Source organism: Symsagittifera roscoffensis, chromosome 2 (genome assembly GCF_963678635.1).
Source record: "Symsagittifera roscoffensis chromosome 2, txSymRosc1.1, whole genome shotgun sequence".
In the NCBI taxonomy this organism is placed as follows: domain Eukaryota; kingdom Metazoa; phylum Xenacoelomorpha; order Acoela; family Convolutidae; genus Symsagittifera; species Symsagittifera roscoffensis.
In genome coordinates this window covers 13,869,185-13,896,669 of record NC_087063.1, presented here as the reverse complement: position 1 = coordinate 13,896,669, position 27,485 = coordinate 13,869,185, and the positions used below count along the sequence as shown (strand labels likewise).

At 36.3% G+C, this 27,485-nt stretch overlaps 1 protein-coding gene across 1 annotated transcript; it reads right to left on the bottom strand.

Annotated features, from left to right (window-relative positions):
- Positions 1–1,741: 1,741 nt before the first annotated feature.
- Positions 1,742–26,142, bottom strand: LOC134840102 (serine/threonine-protein phosphatase 2A regulatory subunit B'' subunit delta-like). Its single transcript, XM_063855795.1, has 11 exons — positions 25,915–26,142; positions 20,597–20,893; positions 20,314–20,509; positions 16,625–16,842; positions 16,239–16,351; positions 7,246–7,522; positions 5,404–5,595; positions 4,731–4,964; positions 3,792–3,956; positions 2,711–2,817; positions 1,742–2,384 (listed from the first exon to the last, which is right to left on the bottom strand). Exons 1-11 carry the CDS (start codon positions 26,086–26,088, stop codon positions 2,120–2,122), a joined length of 2,238 nt encoding a protein of 745 aa, XP_063711865.1. The 5' UTR covers positions 26,089–26,142; the 3' UTR covers positions 1,742–2,119.
- Between the last annotated feature and the right edge of the window lie 1,343 nt (positions 26,143–27,485).

Sequence of the window (27,485 nt, the reverse complement as noted above, 5' to 3'; positions counted from 1 at the left end):
ATCTTTGGATTCAACTCAAAGTGTCAGATTTTGGAGATTAGTTATAGATTTTTCTATAAAAGTAGGGCCCGTTGACAAAAGTGAAAACCTCGGCCCGGCCCGTTGACGCCCACGGGCGGCCCGGCCCGTTGACAAGTATGGTTCCGACCATTTGGAAAATGGGGAGAGACTTTGTACTCAAGTGTTAGTTTTTTTTTGTTTTTACATAAAAATTCAGAAACTATAAGCAATCATCGGATTGGGTTGAACGATAAATCATATAAAAGCCCTTTCAGTCCTGATTCGCACCACATTACAAAATTTCCAAAAAAAAAATTACTCGATGTCTAGAAAAATCGGATCAAAATTTTTGATTTTTCGTCTTAGTTGGAGCAAATAAAGCGAGCAAGCAAGCTTACATTATCTGAATTATGCCTAATTTAAGACCTTAAAATATAACTCTAAGCAAATAAAACTAGTTTTTTGGAGTTTTTAGCTTCCTTTTGGGAACCAAAAACTTCAAAAAATTTTGTTTGATTTTTTTAAATAATTTTTCTAGTCATTTTTCAAAAAAAGAGTTTTTTTATCCAATTTGCCTATATTACTATGATTGTCTAAAATGCCTAAATTGTATTTTTGTCAGATCCTTTTATCACACCAAGCACAGAAAACAACACTAACTTGGAAAAAAAATTCTATAACGTAGTTTTTTAAAGACCATGGTCGGAACATTCAGTGCTACTTGCACGTAAACGGCTATCTTTGTTATTTTAGGGTTTTACTATTTTTGTTTTCCACGCAAAATCAGGTACCACAAAAGATCATCGGACTGGGTTGAGTGATATATCATATTAAAAACCTTGCAGTCGTGATTCGCTGGACATAGAAAAATTTCAAAAAAATCTGATTCGAAAAAAAATTGGTTTTCATCTAAGTTCGGCCGAACTAAATGATAATAATTTATCAAGTTGGTCATTTAGGCTGAATAAACTTAAACGGAAACCAGTTTTAGAAGCTATATTTCTCACTTCCCTGGCAAGAAAATTTAAAAAATATTGTGCAACAATAATTTGTTTGAAATAATTTTTGAAGACAACTGTTGTCGATTTTGCCAAATTTACAAACTTTTTAGCTTGTATATAGTTTTCTCATCACAACACGTAGAAAGACCTTAAAAATTTGAACTTTCATTTGTAGTTTTAATGAATATGGTCCGATCATTCTGTTTTACTTGCACATCAAGCGGATACCCTTGTTTTGCCTTTCAATTTGTTTTATTGTTAACTGATATTTGACAACCTTTAACTGATATTCGACACCTCTGTTAATTTAGTCGGTTTGAGAGTTCAATAATTGACTACTGGCTGAAATAATTTCGAGTTCTTTGAAAAGGTGCTACCAGTATGAAGTTCAACAATATTTACGCTTCAGTGCTTTAGGAATCTATATAAACGCTCATTTTTAGGATGCCTAAAGCAAAGTGAAAATATACCAAACCAGTCGATTTTCAATGTTTTGTATTCTAACCATCTAACGAAAATGAAATGCAAAAAAAAGACTTAGAACTCGCCAGATTTTTCTACTATTTTTAGAACCATGTCTTGCACACGAGAAATATTTCACGATGCAAAGGTAATTTATGTGGTAAAAAAAGTAGAGTAACAAGCAAATTTACGCACGCGCGAGAAAAATATATCATGATGGATTCAGCAAAAAACTTGGAATCATTTCAAAATTCAAAACAAAAATTTAATAGCTTTATTTGTATTACTGTGGTCGGAACATTCTGTGGTACTTACACGCAACCGGCTATCGTCCGCTCATATCTCGAGCTTTAATACAAAAATAATGCGAAGTGTTAAAATCGGCATTTACATAATCTAACTGATCATTTACAAACAATTAATACTAAAAATTTCAAATTCACTGAGCTGCAATATTATCTCTCGGAGCTAATCACGGATCTTAAATTAAATAATCCATTCAGAACTCTGCTTCTTATTCTTTCAGCCTCCGAAAGCCATTCAATTTAAAAAAGCGAACAGGAATTCGCTGTTTTATAAAATTTTTAGGTTTTCCACTGACGCGTCATTACTTTAGCACCTTTTCCCGAAAAGTTGCAGGAAATAATGTTCTGATTTCAAGATGAGCCTAGTTTCAACATGTCTAAGTCCAGTTTATCAACATATTTCTCAGTTCCAGATTCATCCGCTGGCTCCATGATTGCATCTGTGATTTCAGCCTGGTCGGCGTTAGGCTCCATGGTATTCTTGCCGAGGATAAAGTTGCCACTGATGGCCGACATGCTCAGTTGGCCGACAGAGTTTTGCTGCTGTTCTGATGATAGGTTTCCGCTCTCCCCTATGTTGGCTGCTCCAACAGGCTCGAAGTCATCTTCGTACGACCTGAAAAAACACTCAATTTACCTTCTGCACTAATGCCTATCGAAGCAAAAGTCATTCAAAGCGATGTTACGAAGGATCATTGCAGCGTGGATTGAACACAAGTGTTATAGTGACAAATTTCCCAAAGGAAAAAGATCCAAAGCACACGAAAGCCGCTATACTTCATAAGTATGTTTACAAGCTTTTGATTACCATGAGTAGATTTTAACTTCTGGATTTCTAGGGGACAATCTCGATGACATATTAAGTGTAGCCAGTTGAAAAAACTTTGAAAGCTAGGACTTTTTGAAGTGAAATGTACCAATCTGTTCTCAAGTCAGACTTACATGTATGACTCCTGGTCCCCGTCTTCACTGACCAGTCTCTCGTACTCCTCCTTCGCATATCTCTCCCACTCAGTCTCAAGCTCACTCAGCCGACGCTCCTCCTCGTCCTAAAACACAAAACAATTATCAAGCCAGTCAAATCTCCAAAGTGACCAACTTAAGATCCGCCTTAACGTTCAAATTCGTTAATAAATACTTAAAACTGCACGTAAACTAAACATGAAATTCGAAAAAATGGAACAAAATTCAAAAAACCACAATTACAAAAACTTCATAAATTTATCTGGAATGATAGTCAGTCAACTCCAGAAAAACACGTGAAGCAGTACAATTGGAGCCAATGAACGCAAATAAACAGAAAAAACAGTTGATTTTTTTTTCTGAAAAACCTCATCTTTAAAGTAATGTATTTTTTCTTTGAAATTCGAAAGTTGAGGTTTTTCAGAAAACTGGATCAATAGGTAAACTTTTTATTCCGCTGGGTTATCTGAAAACTTAAATCCACTTTCGAAACTAGAAGTCGATTACGTGTTTCTTGCCGACTTTTTCTGTTCAATAGCGGAGTTTGCTTTCTTTCAAACAAAGGAAATGAAATGAACTCAAAAAAAAATCACAGTCAAACCGCAAAAAAATTCAAATTTAAGCTTACACAAAATTTAAGATTTTCCCCGAAGACAAAAACATATGACCTTAATACTCTTCGAATTTCACAAACAAATTAAGTCAGGCACTTTTTTGATAGAATTTATCCGAATTAAGAACACTTGAGTGTAACGTAAAGTTTTTACTCTGCTGGGATATCTATAAGATAAATTCTACTCTGGAAACAAACATTCGATCACGTTTTTTCGCGCCATTCCTCTTTCGTAAGTGAAGAGCGAATACAATTTAGAGACACTCAGAAATTCATTACAGAGGCAAAATCAAATTGCAAAAAATATGTTTGAGCATGAATAACTTTTATTAACTTCTTCCAGGAAAAAAACACGACCTAATTAAGTGTATTCACTTCGTTCATTGATATTTAAAAAGATACACTCTCCATCCGAAGAGTTGACAGAATCTTTAGACCACAACTCACCCTATAGAGTCCGACGTTCTGTCTCTGCTGGATGTCGAGGAACTTCTTGAAGTTGATGAAAGTGTTGAGGAAGACAGGGGTGAGTTTGCACCTCTTCAAGTCCGAGAGAGTGATGCGTGTGGGATCAGCTGGCTTCACCAAGTCTAACATTTCACACAGAATGTCCTGAAGTAAAAACAAACAACATAACAATAATTGGCTGATAAAGTGTCCAAAAATTACCATTACAAGAGCATTAGCACATTTATTCTCAAGAGGTTAATTATTAGAAAAAGTGTCATATCAAGCCAAAATGGTAACACACGATAAAAATTTTATAGGTCGTTTATTTTTCCATAGAGTTTCAAAAACCACTGTTAGGGACGGTTGTGAAGTGACGAAGATCAACGCCTCTGGATCTTGTTAACCATCCCCCAGGGTACATAGTTAAGAATATCTTCCACCTCGCATAAATCACTAATTCAACGATTAACGCATATGCGAATTTTGTACCGTGCTGTAACGAATCCCAACTTTCTAATTTTAGAAGTGGGGTGGTGAACACTCAAGAACTCGCCTCTAGCTGGAAAGGTCGGTGCCCAAGCTCCACCCTCGCATATGACCTAAGCCCGTGGCTCTTGATGGCGAGACGACTGGTAACTTCGTCATGCAATCAAGGAACGAGCACAAATCATGTGCGAGGGGGAGCTTGGCCTACTTTCTTTTCGAATGAGAGGCGGGTTTTGAGTCCCAGAGATTTATAAGGAGGAGATTTGTGGTCAAAACACCTGGCCACAACAGTATTTACCCGAAAAGAGCTAACAAGCTCGTATATTGATACTTTCCCTCGTGGGAAAATTGATATTAACTATCTACAGCATTGCTTTTTTGTGTACAAAACTGCTATGATTTTGAAACTAAATTTTTTTAAAAACAACTTGACGAGAAAAACGAACTCACCTCAAACGGAAGCAGGTCGGCAAAGTCCTGCTGGACCATCCTCTGGAGCTGCTCATCCCAGAAGTGTTGCAGTTCGTACATGGACAGAGCCCCGTCTCCGTCTAGATCCATGATCCGGAACCAGTACTCGATACTAGTTGCACTCTGCTTGTCTTCTTCTGAGATCAGGAACCACACGAAGTCGCTGTAGCTCATCTTCATGCTCTTACTGGTCAATTCTTTAGACACCGTACCCTACAAGTTTCAGAACACTGAATACTAAAACCCATGCGGACTAAAAAGTCAAACAAGAGTGTCCAACACCTAAAAAAAAACAAATGATTTCATTAATTTCATCCGGCTATTCGTTAAAAAAATGCCAAGCAATTGCAGATTTAGGGGAACGCAACCCCCCTCAGGGATTCGACAGCCTGAGTACCTAAAGGGTCCCCCCTTGGGTACTATTTTATGACCTCCATTATTGGCTGGCTGGCCCTAAAGTTTTGCGAGCGCCAAAAAAATACAATTTTTTGGACAAAACTGTCCAAAAAGTACCTAAAAACGCGTGTTTTTTATTCAAAATTAGGCCAAAACAGAATTTTTAAAGTGATTTGGGCGTAGGGTTGTTGAATAGATTCAACGGCATACAAAGTGGTATTTTGAGACCAGAACGAAGAACAAACTGAGTTCAAACCTGGAATATTCTGTCAATAGCTCGTTGTGAGACTGCGTGGGACTCGTGCCGACATAGGTCCGAGTGACTCACGAGAAGGTCTCTGTCTAGATCTATGTCCCAGAATTTGCAGTAGATGACGTAGAAGTGCTCGTAGGAGAAGAAGTCTCGCACACTGTTGATATCTTCTTCAACCTCCAACTGCTCAAACGTCTAAATAGTCTTTTCATTGATGACATGTTTCTATTTAACATGAGTGATTGAAAATATAGAAAGAACTACATAAAATAAAGATAATGTTCCGAGCACAACGATTGTAGTAAAGCTAACCAAAAACAAAAAAATCATAAATCGACAAAAAAAACCTTTTTTGCAGTTTTCGTTAAACTTGCATTGGTTTATTTCAAGTGATGAGCGACTAAATTGGCATAGGAAGAATTAAATTCTCCTTACTTATTTTTCAAATCATACGAATTAACTATAAATACATCAGTAACAAAGAGCCGACGACTAGCGAACCCATTATAGCTGCCAAGTGCTGTCCTGAATTTAAGACACTACAGACAAAAAATGCAGATACAAAAATCATCAAGACTAAATTCAACAAAACAAAAAAAGATTGCTAAAGAGAAAAAAATTTTTTAAACAAGTGTATGTGTGACAAAATTCGATAACTCGCTAGTCCTCGGTTTCAATACCAACTTGAACTTAATAACTTTACGGTTACTGCTTCTACAAATAGTGCGCTCTCCCCTGAAGCCCCCGAATCATCAATATCATTGAATGGGGGGGGGGCTTAGGAGTCAGTAGGTAAATTAGGTAAGAAAGCTGCAAAAATGAGAGATAAAAAAATGAAGCAGAGATATGAAAACTGAAGTAGATAATTTTGAGAATTCAGTCTCTCATAGTGTCATTCGTGAACTTCGTTCCATTTAGTCTGAAACAAGGAAAACAGCATCCCATTCAAGGTTGAATGGGATTCATTACGATACCACACTTGACACCCTAAGACTTTCAGGTAGTCAAAATGCGCTAAAAAACGCACAATCTACGCCATAGTTCCTTGCCACTTCTTGAAGTGGTGGGAACAATTTTCTTATCATCAACAACAGGGGCGGATCTAGAATTTTCTCGGGGGGGGGGGGGGGGGGGGCGGATTTTCAAAAAATTTTCCAAAATTTTGACGACCTTTTTTTTTTTAAGTCGACCAAATTGATTTTTCGAGCTCTCCCAAAGCACTGTTTTGCCCCTATTTTGGCAAAATTTTGTGCGCCGCAGGCAAATTTTTGAAAAAACAGTCAAAAAAGCCGTTTTTGGGCACTTTTTGAAAAATTTTGACAAAAAATAGCGTTTTTTTTTGCGCGCGCTCCCCCTCAAAGTTAGTATATATTGGCGCCAAAGGCGCCTTTAAAAAATTTTTAGGGTCAGTCTGCCAAAAATGGATTTCTGAAAAAGTATCAAAGGGGGGACCCTTTGGGTCGGCAGGGGGTCGAATCCCTGAGGGGGGGAGGGCGTCCGCCCCCCCCCCCCCTAAATCCGCCCCTGATCAACAAACTGTTTGTTGTATACTTATTCCAACAGATAAAAAACATACGACGAAATACATTAATTTTTTTTCAAAGATTCTTTCGCAGCTCTAATTCCATCCTTAAAATTGGGAGCATTTATTGAAAGTTTTTCACATCGTCTTATAACATACAATATGTTCAATACTCCATTGATTGGTCATTGAGATCATATCAGATTTTTTCATACCAATATCCAATTCATTATCTTCCAAAGTGTGTTGGGTTTCATTGATAGATAACACACTATCCTGTATGAGGTTCGTGTTGGGTTTTCATTGATAGATAACACACCAACCTGTATGAGGTTGGAGTTTCTGACTTCGTGCAACGACAGCTTTCCTGACCACGATCTATTGACCGAGTAAAATATCCGGGCAATCACAGTAGCAATGTAGCGACTGTGGAAATCTTTGGCCTCTTGTAGGAACAACAAACCCTTGTGAGTGTCCACAACATCCTGCAGCATACATTCGAAGTCACCCGGGATCAAATAGTCTCCTCCCCCTGACGAAGATCGTCTGCTTGCTGTTTTGACGAAACGAGCAGCTGCGTCGTGCGAGTCCGATATGATGCTTCAACAGTGAAACAAATTTCAGAAGTCAAAACGCAACGTAAGATGAAAGTGTCATTGAATGAACAAGAAAACGGAAAAGATGAATGACGTTTATAAAAGATTTCAACCTTTCGAACTTCGAAAAGGTCATTTAAAAAATCTTAGAAATTCAAGAATATTGCATGATTGCCACTTAATTTATAGAAGTCCCAATTAGCGAAAATTGGATGAATCGGTATTTTTTTTATTCCGCTGGGAAATCTAAAGAAAATTAATATACCCTTTCCACGAATCCTTTACGTTTTTTTTCTGCCCACATTGAATTTCGGTTATTTGATAACTGAGTTTGCCTTGCTTTTATCAATTTAATTTGAATTGAACGCCGACAGAACTTACAAACCAAACCCCGAAAAATCAAAATTTGCGTGATCCCAGAAAATTAAAGCGCGATCAATTTCCAAGATCTTTTTCGTGAAAAACAGAGCCGATAGCCAGTCGGAAAAGTGTTAAAAAAACGAGTAAACCGAAAAAAATTTCGACGATAAAATCATATCACGTTGAAAATCTTTGAATTTCAAATACTGCTTAAGATTGGCACTTTTTTTGTAATGTTATCCCATTCAGAGAAAACTAGCTCAATAAGTATTTTTTACTTCGATGAGAATTCAGAAAATTAAAATTTATTTTTGAAATGAAAAGTAATTCGAGTTTTTTCGGAACTTTATAGTTTTGCTGTTCGTTGGTGGTGTATGCCTTCAATTAACAAGGAAAAGAAGTGAACTTAAAAAGAAATCATTGGTCAAACCTCGAAAAATTATATTTGAGCTTGAACGAATTTAAAGAATTTTTCCTGAAAAAATCCTCTAGACCTTAAATACAAAAAACTCGTTAACACGGCTGTTGTGATTTTACATCAGGTTTTGCAATTATTGCTAAACATACTTATTTTATTAACTGGTCACTTAGTTATGACCTTCATTAGCCATTCTCTCCGGCGGAGAGAATGATCTCTCATTGTTTTAATGTTTTAACTTACCGACTAATTCATCTTAATTCTTATTCTTTTTAATAGTTTTAACTTAGAATTAGCTACAACAAAGTAACATTTTATCATGGCGCAGTCATCTAACGAATCCAACGTGAGAGGAATACCTCCCTTTTGGCAAAACCATACGGTAGACCCACCCATTCCTTGGGAAGATTGGAGTGATCTGTTTCAACTAGCTATAATTGCTAAAGAAAACATAGATATAGAAAATCTACTCAATCCGTCGGAGAGACAACATCCACTACCACCAAATTTGGAAAACCCACCGGACGGTGAAACAGACGCCCAAAGACGCTTGAGATTGGAGAGAAATACCCAAGAACAAAGACGATATGACGAAGAAGAAACAGCTTCGATAAAAACCGAAACTAAGAAATTTAACGGAATGCGAATAGAAGAAGCAGACAAGAAATTACGTTCGGTCTTATATCTGGCATTGGGAAATGAAGGAAAAAGGATCTTCGGACAGAAATTTACCAAGGTGAAAGTCTTACAAATTTCTTTTAAAGAATTCTGGGAGTTCTTAGCGATTGCTTTCGTAAGAAAATCAAATGTCACATTTGAACGACATAAACTGTTAAATAGAAAACAACGCGACAGAGAGTCCCTCGAACAAGTTTGGGGTGCCTTAGCTGAAATGGCGAAAAAGTGCGACATATCCGCAGGAGAAGAAGAGTGGATAAGAGATATTTTCATAAATAATATGAAAAACTACGATATCCAAAGGAAATTATTAACAGAAACCCTCCCTCCACGCGAAGCACTAAACGTAGCACTCATCGATGAAAAAGGAATTCTGAATCACTTGAAGTTAACTAATAATTTTAAATCCAACGGATCATCTGTATATAAACCAAACAACCATTTTAACGTCAAAAGAGAACCAACTCTCAACATCGAAAGAAGTAACAGCTGTATGAAGTGTGGCGGTTCATTCTCAAAAGGACACTTAGCAGTTTGCCCAGCAAAGGACACGACTTGTACTTCTTGTAAATTCAAAGGTCATTTCACCAGACTTTGTAGATCTCGACGTAAAAATGTAAACATTGTAAATACTCAAATTGTAGATAATACAGATTTTAATCCGTCGGATTTTCCGGATGTAAATAACGACCACACGGATAGAGAATGTTGCGGCGTCATAAACGCATGGTCGGAATCTGGACAAAGTGAAAACGACGATTACTCTGTACTAAATGTAACTACAATTTTTGATAACGACGGAAAGGAACTGAAGAAATTATTAAACATCGGACTCGGAAAAGAAAACCAAGTAATTTTAAACATTCAAGTGGATTCAGCTAGCCCGGTGAGCTTTCTTAAGAAAAACGTACTTCACGAATTGAAATTACGCGATCATTACTTGAAAATTTATCCGGTGGATAAGACAACTAGAGACCTTTACTGTGGATTCACGGATAATGCCATAAACATCACTGGAAAGGTGAAGATTCCGATATTCTCAAATGGTTGGTCAGACAACGACTGTCAATTCTTCCTAACCGAAGGACATGAAAGGAATATCTTAGGAAACGACAACCTTCCAAAAGTGGGAATAGAAGTCTCTCAGAAACATTTTCCACATTTCCAGACCAACAAGCAGTGTAAGTCAATAAATTCCATTTCCCAAACAAACCAAGATAGGGAAATCCTTAATATATCAAAGTCATTTAAAAATTTATTCCTTCGGATTGGAAAAATCAAAAATCAAATGAAAATTACCCATTTTCACGAACCATTAAAACCAATTCAACTAAAAGGAAGACGAGTTCCCCTCCATTTACTGGACGCGGTAAAAACAGAACTCAATAGATTAAAAGCAGAGGGACATATTAAAAAATTAGAAAATTGCGACGAAGACAGATTTATTAGCCCAATAGTCATCACTTGCAAAAAAGACAAATCCATCAAACTGGCGTTAGATTCCAAGTTCATAAACAAACAGATTTACAAGAACAAATATCAAATGCCAAACATCCACGAACTTGTAGACAACGTCGCGGCACAAATTACTAATGATTCCGTTGGAGAAGTGTGGTTTACTAACTTAGACTTAAAAAATGCATACAGTCAATTAGCATTAGACAAATTTACTAGTAACCAATGTAACTTCAGTATCGTGGGCGGTGACATTACGGGTACTTACCAATTTTTAACTGGTTTTTACGGCTTAGGGGATATGCCCAACGAATTTCAAAGAGTAATGGACTCTACGTTAGGTTCAATCCCATTTACTAACTGTTACTTGGACGACATTTTAATCTCTTCCAAAGGAACATTCTTAGACCACAAGAATATTGTATTAAAAATTTTATCGACCCTCGACGAATACAACTTTGCCGTAAAATGGTCAAAATGTAAATTCTTTCAAAAAGAAATAGAATGGTTGGGATTTAAAATCTCTAAATCAGGAATTACCCCGTTATTCGACAAATCGAAAGCTATAAAAGACCTACCTATACCGAAGAATCTGAAAGAATTACGATCATTTTTTGGTTCTATAAACCAATACATTAAATTCGTCCCAAACCTTGCATCCTTAGGAAGCCCACTCCGACCGCTCCTAAATAAGAAATCAATATTCCAATGGAACGATGATCATACAAAAGCGTTTGAAAGAATAAAAGAAGAAATCGTAAACCTAACAGAGAATACACATTTCGACGTAAAACGAAAAACTAGAGTGAAAACAGACGCATCACACAATGGACTTGGAGCCTCGCTGGAACAACTCCATGGGAACGATTGGAAAACAATCTCATTTGCGTCACGTTTTTTAAATCCTCACGAGTCCAAATACTCTACTAACGAACTCGAACTTCTAGGGGTTGTTTGGGCTGTTGAGCATTATAAAAATTACCTTTACGGATCTGATTTCGAAATAATCACTGATCACAAGGCCCTATTATCCGCTCTTTCACCAAACCACGGAAATAAAACCTACCACAGTAGATTAACAAGATGGGTAGACAGATTATTACCTTTTAATTTCTCAATCAAACATATCGCAGGAAAAGACATGGGCTTCACTGACCTTATTTCTAGAATTCCATCCGGAAAAGCCCTCCCAACATCACATTACGACGAAGAATTCGTAGTAGCAAACATTAATAAGATTAATAAATCATTAAATCCGTCGGAGAAACTAAGAACTACTTGCTCAGCCATTGGTCTCAATCTGGAAAATTCCGACTACGTCTTATTACGTAATTACCTAATAGCAGCAGTACTAAAACTTATTAACTCGTCTTTTCCAATTTGCTCATTCAATCACAGAAGAACAGAATTTTGTACCTCAAATTGTATTCCAACGGATTATTCAAACACAAATACTTTAATTATTTCCATTTCAAATTCCGCATTTCTTTATTTTTTAATTCTTAATTGTAGCCTAATTAATTCACCTGTAGATAAAAAAACTGTAGATACTGTTAATATGAATAATAAGAATATTGTAATTAATCCCACCACTTCCGGTATTTCCGTAGATTTAGAATTCAAACTTTTACCAAATCATATCAATCTCGTTAAAAAATACCGTGAAAACTTGAAGTTGCCGGATCGACCCTTGGACTTAAATATTTTATTTAACGCCAAGTTAGTGGCTCTTTTGACAGAAGACGATCCCATGTTAAGCCCTATTGTTAAAGCACTTCAAAATAAGGTGGAGAAGATTAATGCAGATTCTCCTTATTTCAAACATTTCACCCGAGACCTTCACGAATCCGATGGATTACTTTACATGGACGGCAAACTCGTTATTCCATTAACCCTACGAAACGCGATGATGAAGACCCTCCACGAAACACATCCAGGTCAATTCGGAATGAAATATTTGGCCCAATACATTTGGTGGCCGCACATTAACAGACAAATCTACTTTCATGGAATTAATTGCTCAGAGTGTACATCGGCGGGTAAGAATATAAAATCTGTTATTCCTAATTCACAAATTAGTGAACTTCCTCCATTATCAGAACCAAATGAAGAACTTAATTTAGATTTCGCGGGTCCTTTGGATTCTTATTGGGGGTCAAATAAATACATTTTACTTTGTATTGACAGATTTTCTAAATTTCCGTCGGCAAAAATTACATCATCTACCTCTTCAAAGACAGTTATAGAATTTTTACAAGACTACATATTCTTACACGGGATACCTTATTCTATAAGGGTGGATCATGCTACTTGCTTTACAAGTCAAGACTTCAAATCATTCTGCGATTCTAACAACATCAAAATAATCTTTTGTACAGTAGGCGATCACCGTTCCAACGGATTAGTCGAAAAACTTGTACACACTGTAAAAGTCAAACTACTGGCTATCTCAAAAGAACATCATAAAACCACACTGCAAAATGCCGTTTCAAAAATCATTTGGAACCTACGTTCTACTTTCCAATCAAAAATTAAATGCTCACCTTTCGAGATCCACTATAACAGAAAACCAAATACTATTTGGAAACAATTAGCTTCGGGTAAACCTTCCTTTGGAATTTTAGACAAAGGGAAATCAATATTGTCTAAGGATCGAGCTAAGGATTGGAACGCGGATGATAGAATAGAGGACGGATACAAGGACGATTTGATTGCGAAGAAGAACCAAAATCCGACTGAAAAAGGCTACGATACAGACTATGCTTCATCCTCGAAAATGACTCAAAACAGAATACCAATCGAAAGCCCTTTTAAAGGTAAAATCCTTCGGAAAACTAATGGTAATATCAACCGAGACTGTTTTTATAAAGAACTAAACAAAAGAATTATAAATTCTTCGACTTCGACAGTTAAGTTATCCGACGGAAAAATAATACGAAAATCCGACATTGCGATTCCTATCTCTACCTCAAATAAAATCAGACCTTTTAGAGGAAACATTTCATTCCCGTACTTTTCTAACCCTAATGTTGAAGTAGGTCAGAAACTGGAAGGCTCAAAAAGAAAACCAAAACCCAAGAAGTCAACAAAAAGAAGGACCAGACAATTAGACCCGACATCATCCGATAACCTAACTAGGACACGCATTTCTGGATCATCATCCATCCCGACAAGAAGACAGACACGACGCTCAAAGAAGTCACCAACTCATCCAGGTTACCTCGCTTCGGATGAATCTATGCTAATTCCTTCGGATATTTCGGATACTAGTGAATGGGAATGGATAGCGGGCGGTTTTCCTTGTAGAGACGTAGCCAGAGAGCGCTTTATTTCGGATTCACTTACACCTCACATCTCAATCGGAAATAAATTTAATTCTACTATAACCAATCCTGAAATAAAATCTGAGATTTTAGAAAACGACAGTTTCCCAATCAGTGAACAACCCATGGATCAATCATATGAGTGCCCAATAAGTATAGTGCCAGCCAGCCGAACATCTAACTCGGCGGATCAGAGAACCGCAAATCAGGGAGGGGAAAACGACACCATTGGACAAAATGACTTACAAGTTGAGCATAATCCGACGGAGTCCGACTCAAACACAGACTTTCCGGTGTATGAGATAAGTGACTCAACGGATGAGTGCACTATATCCAACAGTCCTGCCATAATACCCGGTAAAATTCCTGCTACTATCCGTCGCTCTAGTAGAAATGTCGGCCCACCAAAATTTTATGGTCAACGTTACTTTATTGATGCCGTAGAGAGTGTCCAAGAAGCCTCTGGTTCGGCGGCCGAGCCTATTGTGTTAGAGATTGAGGAACCACATGAGACAATCAACAAGACGAATCCGGCGGAGTTAATTGTTCTAGATTCAGATTCATCATCTTCATCAGATCAAATGTCAAACTCATCAACCGATGAATCACTGAGAATGGAAATAGCAAATTTCGGCGACCACTCCGATCTTGATAGTGAACTTTTCAACACTGAACTCGAAAACTTTTTAAAAGACTATAAAACTTTATAACCACTTAGATATACTTTAATCTGATATTCTGGCTTACCAAATAACACACATTACTGAGTAAACCGGTGCTAACATTCAGATATTAACGGCCGTTCACTAAACTTAAGAACTTAACCCTGCGGATAAAATTTCATGTAGTAAAAAGAAGACATCTTCACGTGTTTTCCTAAATTCTTTAATTCGCCTTCACTCCAGTTTGTGTTTTACAAACCAAGACCAACTCCATTAAAATTATGTGCTATCTACGCATTTTACCTTGTAAACCGGTGCTAATTTTTCCAGTTACCAAAATGTGTTTGCTAAATTCGACAACTTTATCCTTCGGATAAATTTCACCCTACAAAAGAAATTATCATCTGTTGCTCCCATAATTTCTTTAAATCATATCCTCTTCACTCGCGCATTATAAACCATGACCTCACTCATAAAACGTGGTCCTAAATTCAGCGTTGTGCCAAAACGTGATGCCTTTATCTCATCTTAACATAACCCTTATCCATCGGAATCTGGATAACCTTTGTTGCTGTCATTTAACACTAGTGGAGCTTACTTAGTGTTAGTACCTCATCTTAAGGCGCTTTAATTAAGGCGCTAAGAAAATATGAGTTCAGATATTAATTTTCAAAATCCTACATAGTCGATAAAAAACGAAACAACTTGAGAAAACTGGACCAATAAGTATTTTAAAGCAACTAGACAGGGCTGGCTTTTTAGTTAACAGGTTGATTTATTCTTTAAAAAACTAATAACATGTAATTATTAAATGGCTTATTTTTTGAAGAAACTCAACCATCGAATGTCCTTGAAGCCCATAGAATTTCAAGAAGGAATAATGATTGATACTTTATCACGCGGGAATTCAGAAAAACGAAGTCCATTTTTTGAAACTAGAAGTCATTTACGTTTCCATCTTTGCTGTTCGACTTATTTTTGAAAAACTGTATATAAAAAGCACCCACGACCTATATAAGGAGCCATAAAGCAAACCATGATGCTGCAAAAAAAAATAAAGAAGATAGTAAAAGCCAATCGCATTTTTTGTCCCATTTGCATATTAATCGTTAGGGATTGTAAGCTGCCTTTAAGCTGAACTTGAAAAAACTACCACTTGCGATACAACAAGTAAAGGATTAGAACAGCAAGACACCCAAGAACTATCAAAGAGAAATTCTATTCGAAAGTTGTAATCATGGAAGAAACAACTAGAAACAAAAAAAAAGAAGATCAATTTTTTAAATATTAAATTTATTAAATATTTTTGAAGATTTCCATTAGCTGAAAACCACCAAAATTAGTCGGCAAAACCTTATTGGAAAAAAAACATGTACTGCCCAAAAATCCACGAAAGCCATATAGGTACTGAAATCAAGGTGGTATACACAATTCAGAAACTACACTAAGAGCTAAATCGAAAGCCAAAAAACCATCAGCAAAAAAGTAATATCGATGTTTTATAACTATACATACAACCAATCTATCAAACTATATGAAGATCGTTTCGAAAGAAAAACATGCCTCGGAAAAAAATTACCAAGCGGTAACAAAACAGAAAAAAACCTCAGCAGAATCCCTTCATGCGAAAACAAATTTAAAAAACTCTTGATGAAAAAAGAAATTTGAATTCGCTATGAACCAAGGTAACACCAGGAGTCTAAGTGTCCTGTGATAAAGTAGTGCGTTACGGGAAAAGTCTAGTAACCGATTGCAATACTCTTGCTCATTGCAGGGTAATTAAAAAAGAAAATTCACTTAATGACACTATTGTGTGTTACTCACTTTTTCCATGTTGATATGAAGGTGTCAGCAGACACAAATGCACTTGGAGAGTCTCCTCCTACTTTACATTTTGCCAACAGGGGCACTCTTGCGTACAGGGGAAGCCCAATGATCTAAACAACCCAGCATAGACCATTAGAAATCAATCTTAAAAAGTGTCAATTAACTACATTAAAAAATATTCACATAAAACAGACTAAACACCTGATAAAAACTTCGGTAGTTAACTGCTTTTTCTCCAGAATTGATATAACTATTGCAAAATAAATCAGCAAACAGTCTTTTCATGCTTTTCGCTAAGACGAAATGATTGATTCACTGGATTAATAAATTTACCAGGATTAAAAATTTTCCAATGAACTGGTAAAAAACCCAGAAATTCTCGCCTTCATAATTTGGTGCATATTGGCTTTGTTTGCTTTTCGGTTTGGTAGTTTTTCAAAGGCGTCTCTGAGGTTCGACAGTGTCTTTTGAGTCTCAACATTCGTCAGTGGGACTCCACGTGGGAAGTAGAATTGAGGTATGGAAGTAGTGGCCGAGGTAGTTACTGACTGTTGTGTCCCTGTACTCGTGTCAAGCGTAGCAGTCACCGTTCCATCAGTAGCTTAAACATGACAGCTGCTTTGCATGGACCGACAAAGCCAACAGGCAGTTGGAAAAGCTTCATTGATCTCAACAAAATCAAACTTAGGACTGAATCATAAAAGACTGTTTCTTTTTTAAAAAAATAGTGAGATCGGGTAACTTGAGTTGTTACACTAATTTGGGAAACTAACCATAGAAAACGCAACCGTCTACTCATACAAAAACCCATTATTGCCACTTTCTTTATCTGCGCCTGAAATGTAACGATAGACTAGATTAATGTTTGCACCTTTCACAAAGCCGCAAATTTTAATAAACCTGAGACGAGTCCACGACACGTTCAAATACCAATCTCTTACAAAATCTTGCCAGCTGAACTTCTCTGGGACTCAAGCCTGATTCTAGACTATCTTCCGCTGAGAGCCTCTGACAAAAGCGAATTGCACCATCGGTAGCAGGTTTGGTCCGAAATCAGGATCACAACACCGTGAGCTGGAACAGCTGGCGTAAATTGTGGATATTGAGGTAATGTCGGAGCGAAGTTGTTACTAGAGGCAAGTGTTCCATTAACAGAGATCACAGATGTCCAAATAGAAAGACAGGAAACTGTTTGCTTGTTGTTGTTGCTAGCCCGGGTTGACTGGGTTCAGCATTGACGTCTCCAACGGTGGAAACGACGCGCGACGCTACTCGTCGCAAATGTCACCACGACAACCTCCCTTTTTGGAAGCGCAGAAAGCATGCTTTCTTACGTCTGTAAAGACTAGCGGTCTGAATTTTTTACAAGGAGGGTCCTGAGAACATGTCAGATAGTCATACTATGAGAGAGCAATGTGTTCCACTGGTATAGGCATTCAAGTGTGATGAGGTGCAAAGCTGTGACCAGATGAAAATACGGGAACAGAGGTATTTTGGCATGCAGAGGGTAAAGCGAGCAAAGAAAGGAAACATTCGCCGAGGCAATGGACAAGACGGGCTGCGAGGAGCTGAGTCGAAGAATGTTGGATCTCGCTATGAGAGCGTATTTATGCCGATAAGATGATGTTTTCGTATACAACGAAAACTGATGCAAGGCGGAGACATGCTGCGCTCCAAGACAGACATGCATCGCTATCATGGGATGCTTATCAGATCTAGCGCTGTGTGGAGAGATTAAACCATCCGAACGAGAATTATCCAGCCAGCATGAGAAATATCACTGGGCTAACGTTTTTCTGATGAAAAAAGAGGACCAGTGATGACCTGCGGAGATAACTTGAAGTGTAACGGAAACATTGTTGAAACCAGATGATCCAAAATTAATGTTCCAATTAGAAGGATAGAAAAACATGGAGTCTAGTGATAGGAAGAAAAGGGGCGGAGGTGTAGGTATCGTTGTGCGTGAGGATGATATTCGATATCAGATAAAGCAAAGAATTAACGACAATAATCTTCAAATGATAACTCTGGAATTGAACTGTAAAACTGAAATAAATGTATCATGTGTGTAAATTCCACCGAGTGCAGTCAATAATCAGAGCCTTTCCAAATTACAAAACCTTCATAATTTAGTGGTTGACCCAGAATCATATCAAATAGCATGCGGAGACTTCAATATCAACAGTATGAGCAGCTCAAAAAATGGACTCAAATTAGTAGCTTAATGATGGGGAACGAATTTTTCTGCATGAGTACCAAAGAACCAACAAGGTTATCAACAAAGTCAGAAACTTGCATAGATTTCTTTTGTTCAACTCACAAAGACAGCACTACGGTAAAAATCATCGATTTTAAATCATTTTTCGGTTATTTATCATATAAATATGGCAGGCGAAACAATTCAAACTGAAAAAACTTATCTCTAGAAAGTGGTACCTACTCAACAGAAAAGATATTATAGAAAGCTGATTTAGACTACCTAGAAACGAAGAACGATTTATGCTGCGAGGATGTCTTTACTCAACTTCACGCAATGCTTATTGACAATTAGGATAAAATAATCCCTGAGAAACTCAAAAGGGTAAATAAAGACAAGATAGCCAAATTAAAAAAACTGCAAACAAAAAGAATAGGCTAAGAAAGTTGTTTAAAAAATTGGAACTCTTGAGGCTAAATATAACTCAACTAAATCTCAACATCAACAGATTAATTACAGTCTTAACCTTCAAGAAAAACGTTCGAATCAGTGTATTTTTTGCGGGAAAATTGAAAATATATGGTGAAAGAGCTTCATTTATACGAAGTCTTAAAATTTCTCTTTAAAATTATTCGCAATGAATGTGAATCTGTGACTCTCAGCAAAATAATCATATCCGACAAAATCTTAAAATTACATCATACTCATAAAAGAATGAAGAAGTTATTGATAAATCCTAAAAAACACCAGAACTCGAAAACTATGCAACTGTCTCACAAATCTTTTTCCGAGTTTTTTGAAATCATTTGCAAAATGACACGGATTGAAATTAACAATTTTTTTCATAAGTTTCTAGAGACCACGATGATAGGAAACAAAGAGTTGAGGAAAATAACATTCTAATGTTTCTCATAGTATCGGTTTTCTCCAATGTTTAGATTTCACCAATTTTTTTTTTCAAATTTCTAACTAAACAATTTTTTATTACCAGGGTTTTAAAAAGTTTTCGTTCTTTAGTATTGTACCAAAAATAAAGGTGGTATTCCACCACCATCCCAATTAAAACCTGTTCTTTTTTCCACTCAGATGTCTGAAAACAGGCAGAATTTGTCTAATGACGATCTCCCATGGGTATGCAATTCTCGAGAAGAACATGTTGCTAGATAAAGAGCATGAGTTGACAATTTCTTCTCTTTATTTTCGTATTGTTTGTTCAGCGAAACAAGAAATTGAATTACAGATGATCGTGCTTTTCGCAAGCCGAATTGTTAATCAGAGAGCTGAGGATCAATAACATCCAATAATCGATCATTAAGGCATTGCTCGAATATTTTGCTGGTGCATGGAAGGAGCGCTACCGGTCGGTAGTTATAAACTTCGTCCTTGGAACTACTTTTGAACAAGAATGATCATATACCAATGCATATTTTTTTCACTTTCTCTTTTGCTTTTGGCATTTTAGACTTCCTTTTTGCCGTTTCTTTTCTCATATTTGTAAAATTCAGCAATGGCTCAGTGAGTCAACTGTGACATCAATTCAAATCGCGGGCTAATTGAAACATAGTCAAAGCATTTACAAAAAAAAACAGCCACTTTTGGCACTGATAATTTAGATCGACTCAATGCTTTTGACTTTTCCAAGATCTTTTGGCGTCTTTTTTCTGCTTCTTTCATGCATAACATATTCCTAGATTTTAGGGGGCAAATAATGCTCTTTACTAAAGGGGATGAAGCTAGATCTGTTATTTAATTAACTCATCATGAATTTTGGACAATAACGTGTGATTTGCGTTGATAAAAAGGAGAACTGACTTGTAAATACTACTTTCAAGCTCGCTTGCATAAAACCTACCGAAATAGTTGAAATACACCAACTTTTGGCTGGAGGAGAAGTTTGTTTGGCAGTTTGTATTGCATTGCTGGCTTCAGTTGCAGTAGAATCACTGTCTACTGTCGGATATTTTGTTAATACGCTCACTGCAGCGGGACTAGTGGCACTTTGAGAAGAGGACGGCCAGGCCGAAATTGCAGAATTGGCTACCTGTTCATCACTTCTACGCGGACTGAGCACCTAATAAAGGGATGTAAAAAAAACCATTTTTAACCAAGAAGAGCAAAAATCGCATTATACTTTTTTCTATATAAAAAATTATATTACCTTCTCGTTGGAATGCGATGACCTTGGAGAGTATACCCCTTTCTTGCCGTGTCTACCGGTGCTATTGTTCCTTGGTGATGCAATTGCAGGAGGAGTTGGTGTTACAGCCATACCCCCGACCGTCGATTGAAACCTTTGTTGAGTAGCTCCGTTGGATATTGGATAGCCACCATTTACATTAATTCCAGAAACACTCGTACTATGTGTTGACGAAACTGAATTTTGACCGAAGTTATAGTTGGCGTCTGAAGTATTGGCTGACCAAGGCACTTGAGATGGATCTTCGTTGTCTCTTATCTAAGTAAGATTAAAAACTCGGATTCTACAACCAGCAATGATGGGCTATAGAACTGGGGCTTGAGTGCTAGGAAAACTACGGCCACATTTATGGAAACTCAACTTGAAAGGTCATGACAAGCTTTACATAAATCCTTCAACTTGACATTAATATAAATTCAAATTTCGAACTGTATTTCTAAATAATTTTAGATCCATCAAAAACGCTCGCAGGTGGCCAAGTTGGCTATTACATTTCAGTTCTAGCTTTATCTGTTGATTACCTGCCTCCTTCCGTCATTTTAAACCAAAAAAAATCCATTTTTTTCAATTATTGATTTTTTAAATTAAAAATGATAGAGGAAGGCCCATGAACACACCCAGGGGTTGGAAATAACAATTGAAATAATTGATTGTGGGTAGTTTCCAAATTGCAACAAGGATAGCCGGTTGCTGTAAAAGTAGCACAGAATGTTCCGACCACATTCTCAGAAACGTTGTTTTCAATTTAGAGTCTTTTCTTGTACGTCGTGTGATGATAGAGCTATACAAACGCGTAGTAATTTAGTGAATTAGGCATAAACTACTACAATTGTCTTCAAACAAATAAATAAATGAAGATGAAAAATTTTTTCTTTTCAATTTTTTGCACTTAAGTTTTCAAATATTTTGATTCTTTTGCCAGAGAAGCACTATAAAAAGCATCCAGAACAATGTTTTCTTTTAGTAAAATTATCAATTTTTAATCTAAATTGGTAATTTTTATACATACGAACGTTATTAGATCGCTTTACTCTTTCGGAAATAGACGAAAAATCAAGAAATTCAAACCGTTTTTCCGGACACTGGGATTTGTTTTAGAATTTCTAATGTCGTTCGAATCACCACTGAAAGGGCTTTAATATGATGTCCGATGATTATTTCTGGTACCTAATTTTACGTGGAAAACAAAAAACTAAAACACCTGTATACAAATTTCCTCCTTTTTCAATGTTCGGAACAGTTTTTGCCTTCCACTTTTAGAGGGATAATTAATTATAATTATAGCGAAATCAAATAGTAGTTACTGCTCAGATGAGAAAAAGCAATTCGGCATGCACTTAAGTGGCACAACTTTGTTAACAACGAACTTGCGTGCATTTCATCAGCCCAGCTTGCCGTACCCGTTGTTGAATAACATTTTGCGTTTTCACTTTTATCATGTTCACGAAAAAGCAGATCGTGGAACTTTTTTACGACAAAACTGGGCCCCTTGTTACCTCCGTTGAAATCAAACATATCTGAAAGCCTCTTCAGCAGATCGAAGTATTTGCTGAAAGACTCGGAAAAAACGACACCCGTGCATTTGGCAATTCAATTTTTTTGATGATAAACCACAACTTCTGGAACGTTAAATTGATCTATAAACTGCAGTTGTAAGCATCACTGGTAAAATTTTGAATTTTGTTTCATTTTTTTCTTTTTCGGAGTGCCACAATTATTGTTTTATTGAGAGCAATTTTGGAATAATTGATTGTCTGGGAAGCAAATCCGACCATAGATGATTGTCCAGTAACACTAATATTGCAACACAATATTTCCAACCGCTGAACACACCCCTATGATTAAATACCAGATTGCAAAATTGCCCTTGCCAAGAAAAAAGCGCCCGGGGCGTTCAAAAGTACCAAAAAACAAGTGCCGAAACTGAGAATGAGTTCAACAGTCTCAAAATTTGACCATAAACGGAAATTTTGCGTACTTTTTGTAAACCGCTTGCAGTTTTGCATGCATACTGATTTGTTTTCCAGAGCGAAACCGGAACGAAAACTTGAGCTTTCTTAAATGCGAATCAATTTTTCGCGTGTCGCAATTGTATGTATAATGTATGCATTTAAACATGTTTTATAATATTTGGACTAACGTTCTATAAATCATTTATAATAAATATTTTGATATGCAAAGGGCTTATAAACTCGTTTTGGATTATGGAAAGTTTCAAGCAATAAATTTTTGTAGCCCTTTGCTTTTCGTCCAAAATGCTTTTCGTCAAAATTCAGTTTAATTGGAGCCGTCTAATTAGCTTGTCGTCTAACTTTCTAGACCCCAGTTTGCTGAAATAACTAATTGTTCACAAAAAATTATGACGCCGCGCTTGAGGGCATCAATTAAATCAGAACTTTAATTACTATACACAAAAGTCATTGCATTAGTATAGTAAAAGTGTAAAATTAATAATAGGTACCGATTCAGATAAGTTACACATATGTTTTAAAAAATGAGATGAAATTACTACATCATAAAAAGTTATCAAATTAGGAATGACAGTGAAAAATAAAAGGAAATATTGTACAACCTTAAAAGTTGTTATCAACAAAATTATTCGAACATTGTTGAAATTCAACATGTAATTGCAAATACACTAATGAAGACGGCATTCATGCTATGTGTTTGTATATGTACATATAGGATTAGATGGCAAATCAGTAGTGTAGAACTGTTTAATTTGTTCTTGAACGCTGATGTGGTTATATCAAATTTTCGTAATTTAATTGGCAAAAAATTCCATTTTTAATGTCAAATGAAAAAAAAGGTTTAAGAGAAGCAGTTGAACAAAAGTAATCGAATATTATTTGCTTAACTCGGTGACTTATTCTAAAAAGAGCTGTCGGTAGCCTCATTGCATTTGTAAAAGCTTTCCTTGAGTTAATTAGATAAGACTATAGATATGTAACACTTTTCAATTCAATTATGTTCTCAATTCCGATAAATGATTCATTTTTACGTAGTGCGGCAGATTAATTAAATTTTGGTCTTAAAAGAATGTGCGTCTCAAAGCCCAGTTCACCTGCTTTTCTGGGGACAGCCTTGAAATTGTTACAAAAAAATTGCGGTATAATCTAAATGACACAAAACTAAACAGTGAAGCAAAGCAACCAAGACAATCATAGAAGTCATTGTCCAATACCATAGGTCGCTTAAATTTCTTGAGCCATTTTTTTGCAATATTATTGTTGTTTTAAGTTTGAAATGACATATTAGAATCAAGAATCAGACCTATATATTAACAGCCAAACTTCTTCTCTATCTTTTGATAATTTATAATTAGTCCGCCAGTTTACACATTCGGCTTATAATTTTTTTTCGGCAAAAAGTTATAAATTCTGATTTCGATACATTCAGCTTCAACTAATTTTCATTAAATTCAACTACAAAAAAAACTAGTGAGCTTCAGCAAGGAACTCTGTAACTGATTCAAAGCGTCACTTGAAGATAGGACTGAGGCAAATATCACACATTCGTTTGCATATTGCATCAAGTAGATTCATGAGATATTCGTTTTTGTATATCACTGATATAAAAATTGAACAACAACGGACTTAGTACGGTACTTTGTAGCACACCTCTATAACTTCAATCCAGCCAGAAGAAATTCCGATCAAATTTGCCCTTTGAAGGCATATATTGATAAAATCATTAATTATTGCATTTGCCTCCATTGGAAACCCAACACAAGGTTAATTTCTTTCCAAAATTTTATGTGAAATAGAGTCGAAAGCCTTTGAACGATCCAATTTAACTGCGTAAACAAATTTATTAGAAAGTATTTCTTTTCGGACACTTTCTTTAACGTAAATCAACACATCTTGTGATGAGAACCCTTAGCGAAATCCAAACTCAAAAGGAGTCATTCTTTGATATTTGTCCAAATATTCTGTTATTTGAACATGAAAAACTCTCAAAAAATTTAGAAAATGCAACATTATTGAAATAGGGCGATAATTTTTTTGCTCCATCGGGTCATCAATTTGTAATAATGGTTTGACATTTGCTTTTTTCAGTTCAGGTGCAAACACATTCTCATCTTTACCGGCATTATTAACAAAAGTAAGGTGTGTCACAATTATTGAATGGTCATCGATTATTGCCCAAGCAGGTACAGTAGACGGACACAGGGGTTTTCTGATATTTAATTCTCGAAGTAGACCATAGCATTGCTTCACAGTTATGTACTGAAAAAGGTAGGGTGGAACTTCAGACGTACCTGGATTATAATGTTGACACTTAACAGAGCCAAAAAAACTTAACCAAATTTAAAAATGCATAGTTAAAACGATTTGCAATTTTCATATCCTGGGTTATCATTTCATTGAATGAGTTACGTATCGCCATAAGTCTGCTGTTGCTTGAACAGGAACCACAAATTTGATTGGTAAATTTTCCGTTTTGCTGAAATTTTTTCAGAAGTAAGTTAACAGTTAGCGAATGCTTTTCTTGTTTATTGTTCCGACTTTCGTAACGGAAATATTTGTACTCGGGGTGGGTTTTTTTTTCAGACAAATTTCGACTTTTTAATCAGCCATTTTTGACGGAATTTTCTTATATCATTCGAAAGCTATTGTTGCCCTGAGCTTAAGTTTGAAAAGATATTTCCTCTGTGATAATTTTTCATAAAGTTATGGGGGTTTAAAGATGACCATTTTGGGACAATTAACGCGCGATATATTTCGCTTAACGCGTAAGCGAGACTTAATCCGTCATAGAAATCGTTCCAAATTGGTTCAAGGAAGCTTATATGCCATAGGTGATTGTTAAAAGGAGCAAAATCTATCATTTTGTACTTAATATGAAGAGGGGGGGGGGGGGTGTTTTCATAAAAAACCTCAATTTTTTTTATTACATTTAAATGTTTCATGTTATTACTGCTTTATATACCTTAAAAGGCAGTCGGCTGATACGAGTAATCTTGTTTTTATTTTAAATTGGCCGATTGTTCACGACAAGGACAATATTTTTGCCATTTTCGTTTATCAACATCCGTCTATTTGAATATAATTACTTGTCATTGATTTGAGATGAGTAAAAACTGCACTCAAAATAACTTTCGGCACTGTTGAACAAGGTTTTGATTTTCGGCGCAGTTGTACTGCCCCATTTGGGATGAAAGGGCGTTGATCAGGCACTTAATTTTAGTCGGACAAAAATTCATTTTAATTGACAGAAACCGCTCGATGCATCATTCATATGTTAAAAGCAAACGAAAACGCGAAACACAAGCATACCTTGGATGCAATTTTTTCCATGTATTGAACAGTCTGCGGTAGGGACATCCAGCGAAAAAAGAGCTCGTCAAATTTCCACCTCAGCACTGGCTGTAGATTTCCAGTATTACTAGCAAAAGTCGCAGCAATATTGCTTCCTGAATCATTCCACGGATCCATTTTCGGACCAGTCATCTTTGAATGAATTAGTTAGGACGCTAAATCAATTGAGCAGAAAATTTCACTACTTGTTCTGAAAAATAGACAAGTTTAAGAACACGTAGCGAGAAAATAAGATCAAATGCCCAAATGTGGTGTTGAAACAAATGAGATTGAAAACAAAGATGTCGTTATAAAGCATCGGAAATTGAAAAAGCATTTGACTTGGTCCAACAGAAAAACTGTTAGGAGTTCTACGTCAGCAAGGCATGAAAGGCAAAAAAAGTGAATCTATACAAAGATACACAACTGGACAAATTAAAGCGCAAAATCTGATTTTACTCAGTAAAATGACTGTTTTCAATGTTCATTTTAGACATTTCCATCACAATTCAGTAAAACTTTTAAATTGACTGTAAAATTTTTGTCTGAGCAAATGTAAAACTTTTGTTTTACAATTGCTCAGAAAAAATTCAGTAAAACTTTTGTCTGAGCAAATGAGCAGAGCTACCATCTGTGAAAGTATTGATATTGATAAGAGATTTTTGATAGTTTATTGTAAAAATCCAGAAGATGCACATAGTTGCGAAAACTTTTGAAATTTACTTTATATGAATAATCTTTTATCAATATTTGGTTACAATGACTTACCAATGTAATTCGAGTCTGAAAATGCCAGTTTTCTTTATCTGCACAAAGTTTTTTACTACGTGTGAAGGAGTAACAAACGTCTGTGTTTAGTTACATGAACGTTACATTTCACGTTGCATGAACAATTTTTTACTACGCTTACTCTTGAAAGATTTCACTAGGATGCAAAACTTAGTGCAGATCAGGAAAACTGGCATTTTCAGACCGGCATTACATTGGCACGTCATTGTAAGCAAATATTGATATTTTCATAGATGGTAGCTCTGCTCATTTGCTCTCGGTCAATGTAAAAGTTTAACTGAATTTCGAAGGAAATTTTGTACAAAATGTACATTGAAAAGGTGCGTACCAACTGAGCCGCATTCCCCGATAGTGTAACAGTCGCCTACTTCGGTCACATAAGAAAAATAGGCCCTATAACCATTGGCTCAAGAGTCAGGGACACTATCTCTTGTGTTTTTCTACCTCAAAACGGTCGGAGCCAATTCGGTTCGCTTGCGACATGAGACTAGAACCCGTTACAGCTTAAAGACCACTACCAAAAAATCTCCCCACTCTAGAAAATAAGAACGTCCCCATACTTAGGTCTCGAGATACCCAAAATACACGAACGCCGTTAAAAACAGGGTCGGAACAATCCGTTAAGTTACTTTTTATTAGACAGTGGAACTTTGATCCATTTCAGATGGATCAACCTAAAACTCGCCTTACCTCAACATAACAATCATAAAACACACTCGGGAGAATTAAATTAGGTACTTACATAGCAGCACACTCGAGAA

Coding starts and splice junctions, on each gene's coding strand:
- LOC134840102 (XM_063855795.1), bottom strand. CDS start 26,088: ATGACTGGTCCGAAAATGGATCCGTGGAATGATTCAGGAAGCAATATT. Junction 20,510..20,596: donor CATCGCATTCCAACGAGAAG/GTAATATAATTT, acceptor TCCCTTTATTAG/GTGCTCAGTCCGCGTAGAAG. Junction 3,957..4,730: donor CCGACCTGCTTCCGTTTGAG/GTGAGTTCGTTT, acceptor TTTTTACTTCAG/GACATTCTGTGTGAAATGTT.